General features: G+C 27.8%; 3 protein-coding genes across 5 annotated transcripts; 2 read left to right on the forward strand and 1 right to left on the reverse strand.

Moving 5' to 3' along the window:
- The first annotated feature begins 6,092 nt into the window (after positions 1–6,092).
- On the forward strand, positions 6,093–7,893 carry LOC127257492 (ethylene-responsive transcription factor ABR1-like). 3 transcript variants are annotated; one of them, XM_051283945.1, is made up of 2 exons: positions 6,098–6,955; positions 7,022–7,893. In XM_051283945.1, exons 1-2 carry the CDS (start codon positions 6,454–6,456, stop codon positions 7,717–7,719), a joined length of 1,200 nt encoding a protein of 399 aa, XP_051139902.1. In that variant the 5' UTR covers positions 6,098–6,453; the 3' UTR covers positions 7,720–7,893. The 3 variants fall into 3 exon arrangements, with proteins under 3 accessions (XP_051139901.1, XP_051139902.1, XP_051139903.1); XM_051283946.1 differs by having other exon boundaries at positions 6,099–6,955; positions 7,037–7,893; XM_051283944.1 differs by having other exon boundaries at positions 6,093–7,893.
- A 4,825-nt stretch (positions 7,894–12,718) lies between these two features.
- LOC127257354 (uncharacterized) lies at positions 12,719–13,516 on the reverse strand. Its single transcript, XM_051283737.1, has one exon. It carries the CDS (start codon positions 13,514–13,516, stop codon positions 12,890–12,892), a length of 627 nt encoding a protein of 208 aa, XP_051139694.1. The 3' UTR covers positions 12,719–12,889.
- A 4,679-nt stretch (positions 13,517–18,195) lies between these two features.
- LOC127257059 (uncharacterized) lies at positions 18,196–19,504 on the forward strand. The gene is made up of 2 exons (XM_051283338.1): positions 18,196–18,638; positions 19,129–19,504. The coding sequence occupies exons 1-2, from the start codon at positions 18,384–18,386 to the stop codon at positions 19,366–19,368; spliced, it is 495 nt and encodes a 164-aa protein (XP_051139295.1). The 5' UTR covers positions 18,196–18,383; the 3' UTR covers positions 19,369–19,504.
- The last annotated feature ends 15 nt before the right edge of the window (positions 19,505–19,519 follow it).

Here is a 19,519-nt window from a genome sequence, read left to right on the forward strand (position 1 = left end):
TTATTTTGTGGCTATTTACAATAATTTGAAATATATATAAGATTGACGATCATTTTTTTTTTATTGTTTTTTTTTTTGTTAAAATAATATTTTAAATAAATAAATTTCATCGACTAAAGAGGAATGTGGTGATGGTGACATTAGAAGCGAATTTTATTATTATTGTTATTATTATTATTTTAAATGTTGCTATCAGCCCACAAAAATGGAAAGCACCAACTGTACTTATGTATGTACGATGATTAATTTCATTATTATCAAATTTAAAATAAAGTAATCGTCTGTAGGCATTTCTTGTGGATTTATCGTACCAATTGTACCCTTATTATAATAAAACGTTACCACTAAAGACTAATTATTAATTACCAATTTATTTTTAATTATAAATTCAATTTAATTAGCACAAGTTCACAACTAACAAATTCTTTGGCATTGGTGTCAACTCTCAATCCTTTTTATTTACAAAATTATTATTTTATTCTTTGTTTTTTTTTTTTTTGGTAAAATATTATTTGTTTTTCAAGACTTTGACACACTCAAAATAAATATATTATAATTATAACTTTATTTAAGTTACATTTATATGGCCAAAAAAGAATTATCACGTATTATTGTTATGGCTCCACTGCGTTCGCACATACGGCATATATATGTAACATGTTTTGCATTGAAGTGTCAACTCAATATAATATCGTTGATTTCAATTATTTGTTTATATATATAATTTAAGGGTGTGTTTAATTATATATTTTTCTCTTTTTATAATTTTAATTCATTTCTTCTAAAATATTATATGAAAATTATTTTTAAATTCCCAATTTTTATAATTCCGGAACAAAATACAAGTATTCTCTCCGTCCCACGTATAGTACATTTTCTCATGTATTATATAACTTTCCTTTTTAAAAAAATTATACATTTTAATTATATTTTAGATTTTATAATTTATAATATTTTCTGTTTTTATTAAATTAGTTAGTTATTTTAACTTTAATTAATAATTATTGTATTATATTTTTATTAATATATTTTTTATTATTTATTAATTATAAATAAATTTTTGCATCTACCGTAGGACATAAGATGGTAGGAATATTATTTTTCTTATTTATTTATAAATGTAAAAGCATCAAGGACTGCCACGTTTTCCACAGGAGTCAAACGTTCAAAGAGTCTTCGTCCACCACCTGTCCCGTGACGTGGCTTTTTGGTTTTATTATTTTTATCCATTATAAATAAAATTAAAAATATTACGAAATCCATATGCCATTTATAATTCACGGTCTTCTTTCTTTCTAGAACAAAATATAAAAATAAAAAAGGTAGTATTATTTTAATCCCAGAAAATATCAATTTTGATACTTCACCAAGGATTTAAATCTATATAGATATAAATGTAATAATATATACTCCCTCCATCGTGCAAATGTGTGTTCATTTGATCGGACACAAGTTTTAATAAAAGTGAGTAATAATAATTTTTTTTATATATAGTAAAAAAAAGATACAAAAATATAATAAAAAGTAACGAGAATATTTCTCAATAACAACCAAAAAAGAAAAATGAACATAGATTTAAATGGCATATCGACTACTATAAACAATAAACCTTAACAACCACGCAAGCATATTGAGGAATATGTATTATTCTTACTCTCCCAACTTGGAATTAAAAGTTTTCAAATTTGTGCAATAATCAATCTTTCAGACCTGATTAAAATTAACATGTTGTCTGAACTTGACATGTATAAATCAATTTTATAATATATATCTCAATTGGTCAAAACCCTTTATAAACCAAATATTCATATGTTGAAATATATATATATATATTCAACACATGCTGAAATGTTTTATAATTAATTATCATAATTATATTTATACAAATTAAATTACTCCCTCCGTTTCATAAAAATTGATACCATTTTTTATTTTTGTCCGTCTCAAAATATGAGTATTATTTCTTAATTTAGTAATTGTACTGTTTATTTAACATAACTAATACATTTACAACTTCAAATATACTACACAAACGTTATTACTTTTATCTCATTTTTACTATAAACCAATATAATACTAATATTAAAAAAATTTAAGTGCAAAAATAAATTATTGGTTTTATGGGACGGAGGTAGCATTTAATTCGTAAGTCTTTTAGACTGTAAACTATGTCCGATAAGACATCAAAATTTAAACTTATAATCTTACAGTCACGGATCTATTCTCACACCACCAGACCAATCATGAATTATCTTTAATATTTCATCCGTTAGTACTTATGTTGTCTCATTTCTAATTATCAGTTATCTTTATTTTTATCCTATTTACCAAAATATTTCCAAGTACTTCACTTTTTATGGCGCTAAGTTCAATGGTATTTTAGAATTTTTCATATTATACAATTAACTCATTTATATAGTACTATCATTGTTTTTAATTACTATTCTCTCTATTCAAATAAATTGTCCGCAATACTGTATATATAAGATTTAGATAACATATAATTAATACGAATTATATTTAAGAAGTATATACATATATTAATAAAAATAATTACTCCCTCCGTCCTGTCTATCGTGTTTACATTGTCGTTTCTGTCAGTCATACATTTCATGTCATTTTTATATTTTTAGAAAATGATTACACACTTTGATCTTATTTTAAATTATTTAATTTTAATTAAATTAATTAGTTATCTTAATTTATATTTTATATTATATAATAATTATTTTTATTAATATAATTTTTAATTATTATATTTTATCTAAATTGTAATACTCTATCCGTCCCATAACAAAGTATCTATTTTTCCATTTTAGTCTATCTCACAACAAAGTATTCATATTTCCATTTTAGTCCGTCCCATAACAAAGTATCCATTTCTTTTTCTAGTAACCGTACTATCTACCTAACATTACAAATATCTTTACAATTTATAGTATATTACACAAATGTTATTACCTTTATATCACACATACTAATAAGGTTATTTTAATCATTTCTACATTATTCATACTATATCTCAATATAATATTAATATTTTTAAAACTACGTGCAAAAAGCAAATAGATATTTAGTTTCGGGGGACGTAGGAGTATCTATATCATTCATCCAAAATATCTTATACAAAAAAGCACACCAAATATTTTATATTGTAGTATATATTTAGTAGGTACCTAATAATCTTAATGAACCTAGGTTGACCCTATTTGGTCCATATAAATTGTTACAAGGTGACATTTAGCAAACTATAAATTAAGGTAGTGTTTGTTTGACTTTTTTTTAAATATATATATATTAAATACACTAAATTTAATAATTAATTTTTATATTTTTAAATACTAAAATAATTTTTATTTTATATTAAAATATCAACTCAAATAATTATATATATTAAAAATTAAATCCAAAACTCGAACTCCAAAACACAAAAACAGCAAAGTTGATATAAAATTTATAATATATATAATCTTATAATTTATAGTTTTAAGTAATGTTGGGAAGTGATAATATATATCCATTAGTATGTCTTAATCCGACAAAATCCACCTAATTATGATTATTACAGCAATGGGATATATTCATTTCCCCCACTGATTTTCAGTTAAAGTTGTACCATTTCAGCCAAACTCTTATTATTATTATTATTATTATTATTATTATTATGTGAAATTTAATTTAATTTAATAGAAGTATATAATTTTTATTTTTTTTTAAAAAAAAATTCTACTCGTGTGAAGACGTGCTTTGACCATCACTTTGCCCACACACACATATATATATATATATATTTTCTAAGGGATAATATTTTAAATATTTTGTAATAATCTTAAGACGTGTATATTGGACGGTTAATATAAAATAATATTATTTTAGTAAAATAATTTTTTATTATATATATTGTTAGTTATTGAATAAATATTACCTATATATAGATACTTGTATTATCGACTACATTTAACTAGTGTTATCTATATAACTTTAATGCGCTTTGCTCTGAATTTTCATCCTTGTAATTTCCATACTATACAATATATTTATTTCCTCCGTTTCTAAATGTTACATTTACCTTTTAAGTTATTGTACTTAACATTTAAAATATTATTATATTTGTATAATTTTTTTTAAAAAAATGTCCTTCTATTAGTATTATAAAACATTAATTGAAGTATTTTTGAGTACTATATGTTGATATAATAATTAATATTCAAAAATTAACATGCAAAAAATAAATAAGACTCTAGAATCTGAACGAAGATAGTATTATTTAATTTTGTATACGTGATGTTATATTTAATAAATATTTTTATTTGAATATTAGATTCAAAACACAAGAAAAGTCATCCAATTAATGACCTATTCCATACATATATATTATCGGTATATATTTAACCCTTTTCCATGATTTTTTTTTTTTTTTTTATATTATAATTTTCCCTCTATCTCATTTTAGGGGTCTTCTTTTTCAACTTGCTATTTAAAATATAGATTTCTATTATAAAAGAACAAAACATATTTTGTAACTATTTTCATTTGAAGATATAAAAATTCAAAATACTAAAACTGAGTCAAGTATAAAAACTCAAATCCTAGATTAGGGGCGAGCATTCGGATCCGAAAATTCAAAATTTTTGAAAAAATCAATCCGAATCGAGCTGAAATAATCGAAATTCGAAATTCGAAAATCCAAAGTTCGAACTAAAAAATCTGAACCAAATCAAAAAATTCAAAATTTTAAATATTTTTAATTATTTTTTTAATTTGTAAATTTCTTTTATATTTATTATTTTATAATATTAAATATATATAATATATAAAAGTAAATATATTAAAATATTTAATAATTTTGAGTTTTTTTATATTAAAATATAATATTTTCTAATAAAATATTAAATATATAATAAAAAAATATATTAAAATGTTATATTTCGGATTTCGGATTGGTTCGAATTTTAAGTATACCGATCTGATCTGATCCGAAAATCCAAAATTTGTCAAAAATTCAATCCGAACAAATCCGAACCAAATTTTAAATTTCGATTTGATTTGGATCGAATTTCGAATATTTTGCGCACCCCTATCCTATATTATTATTATTATTATATTCTTTATATATATATATATATATATATATATAAAAGCAATATGTAAACAATGTATAAGTTTTCGGATGTGGCTGAAGGTTCTCACGCTAGGAATTTGTTATGTTGTTAGAGTGAAATATTTTTATTATTTTTTTAAATATATTTTTATTAAAAATATGAGCATATTTTTTAATAAAAAAAATTGTATCAAAATTTTATAAGCACACAAAAAATATGCATGTACTTTTAACTAACACAAAGTAGAATAATACAATAAAATTTATATAATATATGTGTGTGTATAACCAAAAATTTTGAATATTGAAAAAGCTTATTAAAAAATGATTAAGTAATTTAGTAAGTAATTTATTAGCTTCTATATTGATATATTTATATTAATTGATTAATTTAAAATTCTATAAATTATGCAAAAATGAATTAGTCCCTTGAAGTAAACGCATTCTAGGCGTTTTGCCTATTGTTATTTTTGGCAAATCCACATAGATAAGCATATTACAAACAACTTCAAATTGTCTTCTTACACACAAACAAAACAAAACAATATGATAGTTTGTGAAATTAAATATATATACAATCAACAAATATAATAAAAATCTAATATTTTTTAATAAATGTATTGTTTAAAACTAGATTTTCTAAAATTTATATAATTCCTTAATAAAAATCTATATTATTTAATATCTACTAAATTAAAAAATTCAACTACTTAATAACTAAACTTATGTTAAATATTGTACTTAGTGTCTCATATAACCATATAATTTAGTTCATAAAAAATAAAAATAAAATAATATATATTTTTTAATTTGCATCAGACGTAATATATGCCAAAAAATAAATATCAAATTTAGGAAAAATTATCTTTATTTTCTGTATTTCTATCATCTCTCACCGCCAAACTCAATAAGCCGACGTTCTCTTTAATCGTCTGAAAGGTCAGACTGAAAATCAGTTTTCAGGCTTTATTTCCTTAAATTTTGCCTTTTTTTATCAATAATATTATGTTAATAACAAATATATGATTAATGATTATTATAATCGAATTCGCAACATTTGTAATTCGTTTTAATTACGATTACTATTCATTCAACGGCGGTAATCGAGTTATCTGAATCGAGTTGTCCGAATTCGATGTAGTTCTCTGTTCGTCTTCCTATATAGTCCGACTTAAAAAATTATTCTTAAAAAAATAAAATAAATAGAAGGGTCTTCCTCCCCCTCCCCCAATCTCTCTATAATAACGATTCTTTTTCCGGCGGATTAGTTTCTTGAATTGGATCGATTTATTTGATCGAAATTGTTGAGGTTGTAAGAGATTTTTTTATTACTTGGGGAGGGATTCCAGCTTATGTGTGAATCGAAGGTGGCGAACCGACAGGACAGCGGCTATGGCAGATCTCCGGCGACCGGAAGAGGATCGGAAGGGGAGGTAGCGGCGGGAGGCGGCGGTCCCAATCTGTCGTATTTTTACATGCAACAGCAACAGCAACAGCAGCAGCAACAGGATTATCTGCTGTCGGCCGTGGTGGCGCCGGCGGCGCCGATCATTTCGCCGCGCAGTCAGTCACGTGATATGTCGGCGATGGTGACCGCGCTGACGCACGTGGTGTCGGGGCAGCGGCAGGGCGGTGGTGTTCTTGATAATACGTCGACGTTTGGTGGTTTGGGTAGCTTTATACCCTCCGCTGGCGTCGACTCGCCTTCCCCTGTTTACTCTTCTTCCAGCTCCGGCTCCCTCGCCGGCCAGAAAAGAAGGCGCGATCAAGACGACGTCGTTTCGCAGTTTGCTGATCGGAATCGGGCCGGCGGCTATGGCGGATTCGGAGAATCCCTGTCTTCTCTCAAATCTGGTATCGTTTTATATCCAATTTTGCCGTCAATTTTGCGGAGAAATAAAAACCCTAATTTAATTTCAGTTCCCCCAATTTCAGAAACGGAAATCAGAGCTGCAACTATGTCATCCTCCGCCGCCGGTGAACCTCAAGAACCCTCAATTCCGGCGCCGGACGACCAATCCGGCGAACGGAGAAGAAAATACAGAGGTGTCCGGCAGCGGCCGTGGGGGAAATGGGCGGCGGAGATCAGAGATCCTCAGAAGGCCGCCAGAGTCTGGCTCGGGACCTTCGACACGGCGGAGGACGCCGCCCGAGCCTACGACGAGGCGGCGCTGCGATTCAGAGGCAGCCGAGCCAAGCTAAATTTTCCCGAAAACGCGCGGCTTCTACCGCCGGCGCAGCTATCCCAGTCAGCCACCATCTTCAATCCTCCGGCGCCGGCTCCGGCGCTGAATCCGATTCCGACTCCATCCTTATTGCAGAGCACCGCCAGAGATTACTGGGAATACTCACAGCTTCTGCAAAGCGGCGGCGAATTTCAGGCGCCGCCGAGTCTTCTCCAGCAAGTGTTTTACGGCTCGTCGTTCGCCGGACTTTACTCCGCCGCCGCGCCTTCGCCGCCGGCGTCGCAATACCCATCTCTGTTCTCGAGTGGTCAGACCATACATTTTGCCCCACAAGGAAACTCGCAGCCAACGCAAGGCGGTGGTGGCGGCGCTGCCGCCTCGACCTTCGCCGCGCCGCCGTGGAGTTCCGGCCAGTATCCCCCAACTTCTTGATTTAATTTTTACTCTGCTCTTTATACAGCTCACAGTAATTGATTTTTACTTTTCTTTTCTTTCTTAAAATAATAATAATAATATTAGTACTATATATTATTTTTTTTTTTTGGGTTCAGAAATGTCGATCGTACTTTGTACTTTGATTCAGAGTTTAGGTATTATTTACATTTATTGTTTTGTCCGATAAAAAACATAGACATGATTTTGTTACTGCCATTGGGTTTGCTCTTTTGGAAATTTTTAGTATATATACATATAACATACTCAATAATTAAGATAAATTTTAATAAGGTATTATTAATAATTAAATAAGAATGAAAATTTATTAGAGACATTTATCTCTAGTCACAATGTCATTTTAATATATGATATATATATATATATTTGATCGATAAGTTTTACATTTTATTTCATATAAAATCAATATGCTTCTCATAGGACAAAATTAGGTACAAATCGCTAAAATCATTATAATTCAAAATTGTTCAAAGACAAAAAGAAATGTCACTTTTAATTGCTCCCATTTCTAGCTTGAAGTAAAAAGCTTCTAATAAAGGAAATTTTTGAAATGTTTATAATTATTATTTTTCTTTTTAAAGAAGAAACTTGATTTTATATGAATTTAATGTGTTCTACCTTGACTACTCAATGGTATGTTACCTTCATCAATTTTAATATAGATATATTGGTTTTATATATATTCATATACTATTTAACAAAAAATAATTATATAAATTATTGTTCAAGTCTACTTTGTTACGTACAAGTTTATATATAGTTCGTAGAAAATTAGAAATCGAGTATTAATTCAAATCAATAAATAAAACACGAAATTAAAAGACCAATTTTTAAAAAATGACTTCTTTTTAGAAAGCATATTTCTCATTTATAAAGTAAAGTATTGCACAATAGTCCTCTTTTTTCTAAACTATTTCACTACATTCATGTTACAATTACTTACAAACATGTGAATATCTAACATATTTTAATTTAAAATTATACATATGTATAACAGTGGGATTAAATGTAGAAATAGGCCTTTTCTGTGCAGGTGACACAACAAAAATAAACATTTGAATTTATTCTTTCCACACTGCTTTAAATTATTATTATTATTTCTATTCAAACCTTAGCTTTTATTTTATATTAAAAATATATATAATAATTGGCACTTGCTAAATTTAGATCTTCCCTCCGCTTTAAGTTTCGGTGCCCCTCACGCTTTTTGCCTGTCTCCGAAACTTCCTTCACACCAATTTTATTTTTAAAATATTAATATTTTAATTATTTAAATAAATAAAAATAAAATAAAAGTTGTGTTTATAAATAGAAAAGAGGTTCAGATGAGATGAGGAGACGACGTGGATAAAGCATGCATTCATTTACTATTTGTTGGATTTTGTGTAATACAGATACAAAGATAGATTTGACGACGTCGTATTGCTCAACACGTTGACGTTTTAAGAACTCTACGCGTGTCCGACACCTGTCCACTTCTTTTTTTTATTTTTTAAAGATTATAGTAATAATTATAATCATAGTTATAATAATGATTTTAGGAAATACCGATAGCCTATTTTTTGCACCTACTGTTTACACCTGTTTTTATCACTCTCGTCTTTTATTTGGTCTTCGATTCTTTTATTTTTTATACTATATTTATCTCTTATAAGGATTTGTTTTTAAATTAATTTTAAGTGATATGTTAGTTTGAGCTTTTATTTAAATATAATTTTGAGATAATATGTTATAAAAAATATATATATTTTTATTGAATATTATGTTGAAAAAATAATATTAATTGAATTTGAAGTAATAAAAAGAACAAATTCTAAATGATATTGATATTGTATTAGTACTTAAATACAAAATATTAATTAAATATATATTAATTTTATTAAATATGTGTTTTAAATTAAATATAAAAATAGTGATATTTATGTATTCATAATGAAAAATTAAATAATAATTTTATCCTAATATGATTATTTATAATAATAAAACAATTGATTTTAAACCGACCAATATGATGTTTACTTTTAGGTAGAGTTGGGAAAAACTAACTCGACACAACCCAATACGAGATAATTGGGTTTGGGTTAAAGATTTCAATCCCACGATGCATACGGGTTGACACGAACTCGACACGATAGTGAACGAGTCGGGTTAGGGTTGAAGCTTTCAACTCGAACCCAACACGACAACCCAATTATAATATATTAATATTGATTAATATATTCATTATATAAAATAATCATAATTTAATAATTTTCTCATAAATTAATTTAAACTAAATTCAATTTTAAATAATTCAACATAATTTATGCTCAAACCAATAAAAACTAACATAACACAACAACACGACAAAAAATTATTTAATTTAACTCAAGAAATTCGACTTAATTATGTATATGGATCAACACGAGTCAACCCGAACCCGACACGGTAATAAACGGGTCGAGTTAAAATTAAATAATTTAACCCGTTTAAAGTATTCAACCCGACACGAATCGACTCGTTGCCAGCTCTACTTTTAAGACAGTTTACTATTTGGCCAGTTATAATTTAATTTAATTTTTTATTTTTTTTTAATCTTACTTTCATATTGAAAATACTTATAGATTAATAAAAACTCTATATAAATGATAAAACGGTGAAAATTGTACCTAATGAAAAAATTACAAAACTTTTTCTAGACTTAAACTAAAGGAGTAGGTAAAAATTTTAAATAAATATAATGGGTGGGGGTCGTCATTCTTGCTAAGAACCTAAACCCTAAATTAGGAATATATTACTCATTTTTAAGTTAAAAAATAAAACTAAAAAGACCATATTAAATATTTTTAAAAAAATATATTATGTAAAAATCTTTTATTTAGTTGTGTTTAGGTATTTACAAAATAATAAAATTTTAAATAGTAATAATTATTTGACGTAATATTAGTATATAATAAAATTGGAGTATTTAAAGTATTTTGATTAAATCAAATCATTATTAATTGACATAATATAATTTCACATTAGAATATTGTATTTTTTATTACATCATTTTCTATGATATAGCTATATGATTATATTTACTGAATGAGTTGATCAATACTTTAACCGAAGTCAATAGTTATAAATAAATATTTGATGGGATATTTTAAATATTATTTTATATTTAATATATTAAAAAAAATGTGATGCAATATTTTTGGGACTAAATAATCTATTTATTGCACCATAAAAATATTATAATTAAAACTTTTAATTATTTACAAACAATTTGACGGCATCCAAACAAAGGCGATGAACTTAACTTAAAGTTTTGGGTAATGAATCTTAAATTTAATTCAGACATAAACCAAATTAATTAATTTATCAATTAAATTGTGCATCTCTCTATAGTGTATGTTTGGTTAATTCTGGTAATTAAGGCATCCAATTGATCCACCAAATTTAATTTATTTATATTTATTCAATTAAATTAAATGTAATGTTTTGAATGTAAAATTAATTTTTAAAATAATATATAAAAAAAAATGAAATTTTACTACTCAATTAAACCAAAAACTAAATATAACGGAAGCAAAAAATTCCCATAAGAAACATACAAGAAAATACAAATGAACATAGCCACTATTTTTAAATAAATATTGTAACTGAATGTGTGATATTACTAAAAAAGTAGATATTGAATATATTTTCTTGAACTAAAAAAACATAAATCAAATAATATAAAAGTAGATTAAAACCTGCAAATAATTAATATGGTAAAAAATACTCCTGTTGAAACAACAACAACAATAATAATAATAATAATTAATATGCCGTAATTTGAAATGTTAAAAATTAAAAATAAATTGAAATGTTGTATTTTTGTACAGTAAAACATAAATTCGACAAGAAAAAATATGATAAACATATAACTCTTGTATTGCATCGAATCAGAAAAATTAAAACACAAGAAACAAAAAGAAAGTTCAGCTAAGTTCCTAACACAATTTTAAAACAAATATAAGGTGCATTGAAAGGAAACATCGGCTCCAATTCAGACTAAAATAGCCACAACTAACTAATTAAATTCCGCATACCAAATTTTAACCACGATAACTTGTACAATCAATTCTCACAAATACAAGAAGATATTTGTACAAATTTCTCAATCTTACACTAAGAAACACTTAGCCCACAATTTAGAGGAAAAATCCTACCACAACATCCTCAATCGATCGCACAAAAAACTAAGAGGAAGAAGACAACGAGCAGAGAGAATTGCAATATCGGTCCATGACTGAATGTCTAATAATTTGAAGAGCAGCGGCTTAACATCGATCCAATAGCTAATAACAAAACCCTTGATCCAACGACTCAGATAAGGTCTCGACAACTTTATCGGTTAATGGACTAAGATAAAAATTGGACCACAGCTTTACAACTTTGGGCTTTAATATAGAAATGTATCATTACAAATCACAAGCCGAAACCCAACAATAAGTGCAAAGAAATTATATAATTATTATATTTTAAAATAATTTGTAAAGTGTAATTGATCTGACTTTAAATTATAAGTTTATTTTTTATTTATATATTGTGCTTCAAATCAAAATTTATAATATAAATGTCCAAAATTTAAAAGATATATAGTATTATTTTATAATAAACAATTTACAATTATTAAATAATTAATAAATTTTAGAGGTTTAATAAATAAAATAATTAAGCTTAGTATTTACATTTTAAAAATATTTTTAATTTTATTATGTCAAAATATACTACCTCCGTCCCACATGCCGTGTATGTTATATTGTAGACACCGTATTTTAAAAGGGGCGTAAGTAGTAGATAATTAATAATGTATTAATGAAAATAAAATTAAAAAGTTTAAAATAGATTAAAGTGTATAATCATTTTTCAAAAATAGAAAATGACATGGTACGTGGGACGAACAGAAACGACAACGTGGACGTGAACGAAGGGAGTATTTTTTTAAAAAAATATTACTTTAAAAGAATTTATTCCAACGGATAAAATCAAGTTCCTTATACACAAATAAAAGTCCAACTCTCCCGTCAAATAAATTCACGTCAGCTCATATGATAGGCGCAATGATTGTCTCATCTAAAAATTTAAATTATTAGAAAGTTGTATTATTAATTTATTTATAATTTCAGACAATAATTAGTCAGTATATATAATAATTAGTTAAATCCTGTCGTCGGATTTCATCAACAGCTTTATTCCCCGACAGCCCAAAAACGACCACCGCCTTATTCCCCGACAAGACCACCTCGTCCGTCACGTTGTCGCGGCGGACCGCATCCTGGCACCGACCGATGCTGTCCGTACCGGCAAGCAACATATCATAAGAAGCCAAATTATAAGTCATCGGATCCTTCAATTCATTCACTGCGCTCTTCAAAGTCACCATCACTCCGCCGTACGCCTTCCTACAAACTTCGATTGCGCCGCCGGCCGCCGTCTTGTTAAACATGTTTTCCACGTGCTCGCGCGTGCGGTTCACGTGCGAGATTCCCTGCTTCCCAATCGCCATCGCTAAGGAGTGAAAATCGGCGGCGGATCTCGCCTCTTCGTTGGATTTAAGAAGCCGTACGCAGAGGTCGGCGTCGAATGTTGGATTTCCGCTCTGACAGACATGTTTGATAAGCGGGGGAGCGCCGGCGGGTCCTGGGGCGGCCGCGGGCGCCGCCGTGCCGGGGGCGGCGGCGATTGGGGGAAGGAATAGAGAATAGGAGATGATGTTGAGTGCAATAAAAGTGATCCGTGTCTGAATTAGGGTTGAGAACAGCATTTTTGACAATATAATTTAAAATAAATAAATATATGTATATGTGTATATATAGGTGGGTGAGTTTTAATTTTTAATTTTTTTTTTTCATACAATAAAAAAATTTTACAATTGGCCTGCAATAACTGCTTATACTGCTTATTTAATGTGTTTTTCGTGTTTTAGTCTTAGGTAACGAAAATCAGCACATTATTTCCACATACAATATTAAGTTCACGTTTGGTATACATAATGAAATTGCAGATAAATTGAGTAGATAATATAATTGGAGAGAAATTGAATCAGTAGAGAATGTGAATTAATTCTGTTGTCGGTTAAAATAGAGAATCAATTGAGAAATATATATACATATATAAATATGCAGTTATATGAATGGATCATACATTTATCAAATGAAAATTCACGAAAAGTATTTTTGATGAATTTTTTTTTTAAAAAAATTATAAATTATATTCGATGTTTTATATTTTAGTATAATTTATTAAAAAATCGTAAAACTTAAATACTTTAACAATAAATTTAATTTAATTTTGTAAAATTAAAATAATATATTAAAAAATATATAGATATAAATTAGATAGTACAAAAAAGATTTAAAAAAATTAAAATATATATATATATTATTTCTCTTAATTTCTCTCTCTACATATAGGAGAGTAATGAAAACAGATAAATAAAAATAATTTATTTTTAATTTCTATTTTTCTACTCAAACAAATAAGAAAAATGACACTTTTTTTATTTCTCTGGCTTCATTTCTATATACCAAACACACCCTAAGAATACAAAAAATACCAATAAAAAATTCAAATATTAAATATTTTGTGAAAAAAAAGTACTGTCTTACATTTATCATATGTATTTATTTTATTTTATTTTTTGAACTTTTGGTTAATAGTTTTCTAAGTTATTGAGTCTTGTTATTTGAAAAAAAATAGCTACAATAGATATATAGATGTCTAGTGGCAGACTTGGAATTTTAGTTGGAATTTTTTTTGGCAGAAACCGTATTTTCTTAATACTCCATATAATAGTAAGTATATAATCTTTCAGTCCCATTTTTTTTTTTTTTTATGTGCATCTTTTCAATTTCTTTTGTCCCACTTATTTTGTTATACATTTTAATTTTATTTTAAAAAATTTAATTTATAATTTTTTTAAATTTTAATTATACTAATTAATTATTTTAATTTTAATTTATAATTATTTTATTATATGATTATTTTTACTAATATATTTTTAATTATTTACTAATTATATTTCACCTAAATTTCTGTGTCTACAAAAATGCCTTGGTGGTACGAAAATGAATTCGTGATTATGAGAATTTAAAAAATATATTTTCTTTTATATATAAAAAAATATTGATTTTTTGGAAAAATGTGAAAAAAAAGAGACAAAAATAACACATCATCTGTTATTTTCAAATAATATATATGCTTATCTAGCCAAATTTATTTGTTTAGACATGAATTTTTGTAGAGTTTTTAAATTTTAGAATTTTGTAAATAAATGTTCTGCTAAAACTATATATTATTAAATATTTTGATAAATTTCCAAAATATTGCTGAGTAAACAAAGCATGTTATTTCTTTACATAGAACAAGATCGATCATACTGATCTACGTCGTTATTCAACAATAGTAACTATTTTTTAACAACAACCAAAACCATCTTATTGCTGCGAAAGAACATCGACAGCCTGGTACGCAGACAACCCATATATCGTGGCCGCCGTATTCCCGCTCACAATAACCCCATACTCATTATAATTACCCTTCTTACCACCCAAAACTTCCTTGCAACGTTGGACGTTGTCCGTGCCGGCAAGGAGGAGATCATACGTCGCCGTATCGTATGCCTTCATGTCTCTCACTTCGGACAAAGCACTATTCATTGACGCTATGACCGAGTTGTACGATTCTTTGCAATCTCCGAGGATGTAAGTAACATTACCCTTTGTAATGAGGCTCTCGATGAGCTTCCTCGTCATCGTAGCGTTGGAAATTCCTTGTTCCATTATGGCGATGGATAAGTCGAAGAAATTCGACGCCGACACTATTCGATTGTCCGAGTTAAGGATTTGGAGACACAACTGGCTATTGAACTCGATGTGTCTATTGGAGCAAGCCCTTTCGATTAAGGTAGAATTGGCGGCGCCAGCGCCGGCGCCGCCGTTTAATGAAATGGAAATAATTAAGGACATGGCGAAGAGAAGAGCAATGTGTGTCCGAAGGGTTTGGGGAAACATATTGTTGTGTGATGTGTGTGTAATGAAATTATTTTGTTACATATACATATATATAGAGATAAATGCTATAAGAGTGTTTGGTTGTAAGTTCTTATTATTTAATAAAAAAATTTATTATTCTCAAACTTAAAATTTACTTTTAATAGAGGTGGTAAATATCCGAGTATTTAAAATAGACCCAAAAATTTTCGGGCATTGCCTGACCGGCTCGATTTTTAAAATTAATATTTAAATTTTAAAAATTTTATATATTTATTAATTTTTTAAATAAAAACCAAAATTACAATATTGATTAATGGCAAATATTTTAGTTTGTATATGTTGTGGGTTCAATTCCTCGCTTTTATTATTAAAATTTTTCTCTTATTTGATTTTGGATTATAATTCAGTGGCTTTGTATTTTCAATCCTATTTTTCAATTCTAATTTTCATATGAAAATAATAATAAATACAAAATTAAAAAATCCAAAATACTCATTCTAAAAAATTAAAAAGTCATTATAAAAGTAAAAGAGTAAAAAATATTCATTCTAAAATAATATATTTTATATTTTTAACACAATTTTTTGTACCACACGCCAAAAACTATTTCATCTAAAAACGTTATTGGGTGAACGGAAGTATTATATTTTTAATACATAAAATACTTTTTATATTGTGTCATTTTAAATATATATATATATTAATCAAACGATGAAAGAAGTAATTTAAATTCATTCATTTAAAACCAACTATTAAATCTAAATTAATCCAACCAAACGGGACCTTAAAGGATTCCGAAAATGCAAGAATGGCGTGTAGTGTGAAAATGAGCTTAGAAATACAAAGAAAATATTAGTTTCTTGGATACTCTCATCTAACCGTGTTTGTTTATGTTTTTAATTTTGTTCTGAAAAACATAACTCATACTAAAATTGATTTGTTTTTAATTAAGAAATCAAATTTAAAATAATGTAAGAAAACATCAAAACATACCCTTGGTAAGTTGAATAGATCAATGATACAAGAAATTTTGGATCTTTCCATGAGGAAATAAAATCTCAAATATAGTTACATATAATTTTTATTGGAAATATTTTAGATGCCTAAGTTGCCTAAGTCTCATTCTCATAGTGTAAAGTGTGCAACAAACTTTCTGTCAATTTTTGGACCAAAAACAAAATATTATAACCAAAAAAAAAATGATAAATATGATTTTATTTTTAAATTTTCCATATGGGACTTTACTTTATTGGACCGATTAATAAATGCACTATACAATTATAGCTTATGTGGTAATTAGTTCAACAATATATAAATGATTAAATAGATATATTAATTAATTTGGAATGTTTTAAAACCTTTGTATTTTTCTAAATTTATACAGAGATTCTGTTCGCTAAAATAATTTGTTTTACTGATATAATTCTTAATATATAATATATATTTTATTTTTTCGAATTCAATTCAAAATATTGTTTTTATATTAATACTATAAAAAATTGTTAAAAAATAGAGTAAATTATTTTTTTATTCCCATAACTGAACCGGAGTATGTTGCAAACTGAACAAATTTTGTTGTTTTAGTTTGTTGCATTTTATGATAGTATGTTCTTAAAATAGGTTGAGATTGGGCCTCAGTCGATGGCCCAATTTGAATTTGTAGCCCACCTTGTTTTCATGTTGTATTTTGTGAATAGTAGTTAGATTTAATATCTTGTACTATAAAAATAAATGTTTGAGTTTTTTTTTTTTTTAATTAATTGATATATACATATATAGAAACAAAAATAATAGTACCTTATTGGAAATATTATCATTAGAACTGGCAAAATAGGCAACAATCCTGAAATTCGATTTGAATCCAATACAAAAATTGATATATAATTATATATACATAAACAAAATAATATGTAGTGGCACCTACTATTTTTCTCAATTTTTAAATAAAAGTTATATCTTTTTAAAATGATCTATTTAGCTAAAAACGGGCTCCACGTTGTAGCATTGTATGTGTCAAATCCAAAAAACTAAAGATAAGCATAAACAAAATTAAGAGGAAGATTCATTATATACTTCTTATGTTCAATTTGAAGGTAATTATTTATTTTTTAAATTTTTAAAAATAATAATATTTTAATGATAATTGATAGTTAAAAATAGTGTAAAGATAATTTTGTCATTTTTAATAAAAAATAATATTGTGATGGTAAAATAAAAATATTTATAAAAAAAATAATAATAAAAATATTTTTAAGATAATTGCTTTGTAATTAAAAAACTAAAAATAAAAATATATATAATGAAATATACACAGGAGCGTGATTCGAATATAGCTTGTAAATTAGGTCAAGTCATATAAGAAAAACTATATATAGCTGCAAGACCAAATGGTATATATATAGAGAAACAAAAAAATTCGTATTTAGAGAGTAGAGTATTTTGGGGGTAAATATAGAAAGAACGGTGAGGGTTACAGTTCACAAAATAGTTCACCACTAGTACGGTCAGCTTTATTCTACTACTAAAATTTTCCCCAATTTGTGGTTGCCCAACCTCAACCTGCTGCTGCTTAATTCCAAACCCTAAATCAGTTCCACTCTCACTCTCACTCTGCGCATATGTATTGTAGCCCCAATTATGGGCTTATTTAAGCGACTCGCCGGCTTCCTAGGGATTGCCAAGGACGACGACGACGACGACGTCGACGACCACCGCCATGCCGCTGCAATTCCGCCGCTGCATTCGTCTTCCGTGCCGGTGGCACTGGCAGCGACGTCTCCGCCCGATCATGTTCCGATGAAAGGATTTAGTGTTCCAGTGAAAGTCCCCGTCGAACGAGCTCCAATTCCGCCACTCCTGGTGTTCTGCCCCGCCGGCGACGGCGGAATTCAGGTCTCCTTTTATCCCTATCTTCTTCTTCTTCTTCTTTTTTTTTTTTTTTTTTTTTTCTGGTTTCTGATTGCGGTTTTGGTTAGTTGATTGCTTGGAAGTTATGTTCCTTTTGTAAGCATTGAATTGCTTCGTTGAGCTTAGTTTTGACCAGATCTGGTGGCTGATGCATTGTGCTGATTTTGCTAGAATTGATGATCTTGTTTGAAGGATTTGTTAGTTTTTTGACTTACTTAGACTTGGAAAAAAAATTATCAATAGTGAAAAATTATATTTAGTCCTATTGTGTTTCTAATATGATGTTTTCAAAAAAAAAAATACTTGAAATTTTACATGTAATTATAAGTACGACTCAATAGATGATCTCAGTGGTATACATCTAACTTGGAATATACTCGGAGGCTCGAGATCATCAACTAAGCTACCGCTGATATTCCAACAATTTGATATTCGTGTTACGAATAATTCCTTAGCATTCTTCAAAATTGATCAGGGCTTGAGATGGTACGCGAGGCGTCTTAAAATAGACGAAGACGGGGACATAGCAGACGAGTTTCTTGATGAGGTCTCGCCGGATAGTTCAAAGATCATGGAAGAAGAACACAAGAAGCCGTTGCCAAGATTCAAAGCTAAGTACGACACTAAACCTGCTAAGGTGAGGAATCTCTCCCTCTTACCTAATGGTAAAATTCAACACCTCATCGAGCACCGGGGCAAGCTCGAGTGGCTGTAGTCGAGGGAAGGCAGGCGTAGGCTGTCGAGTAATTTAAAGAACAAGAGGATACCAAAGGTAAAATTTATTCACCCTCATGCCAAACTTCTGTTTTAAATCTTTCCACAAATTTATTGTATAAAACCTCTTGTTTTGTTTATAGTATTACATT

Source organism: Andrographis paniculata, unplaced genomic scaffold (assembly GCF_009805555.1).
Source record: "Andrographis paniculata isolate CXL003 unplaced genomic scaffold, ASM980555v1 Contig57END, whole genome shotgun sequence".
Classification (NCBI taxonomy): Eukaryota; Viridiplantae; Streptophyta; class Magnoliopsida; order Lamiales; family Acanthaceae; genus Andrographis; species Andrographis paniculata.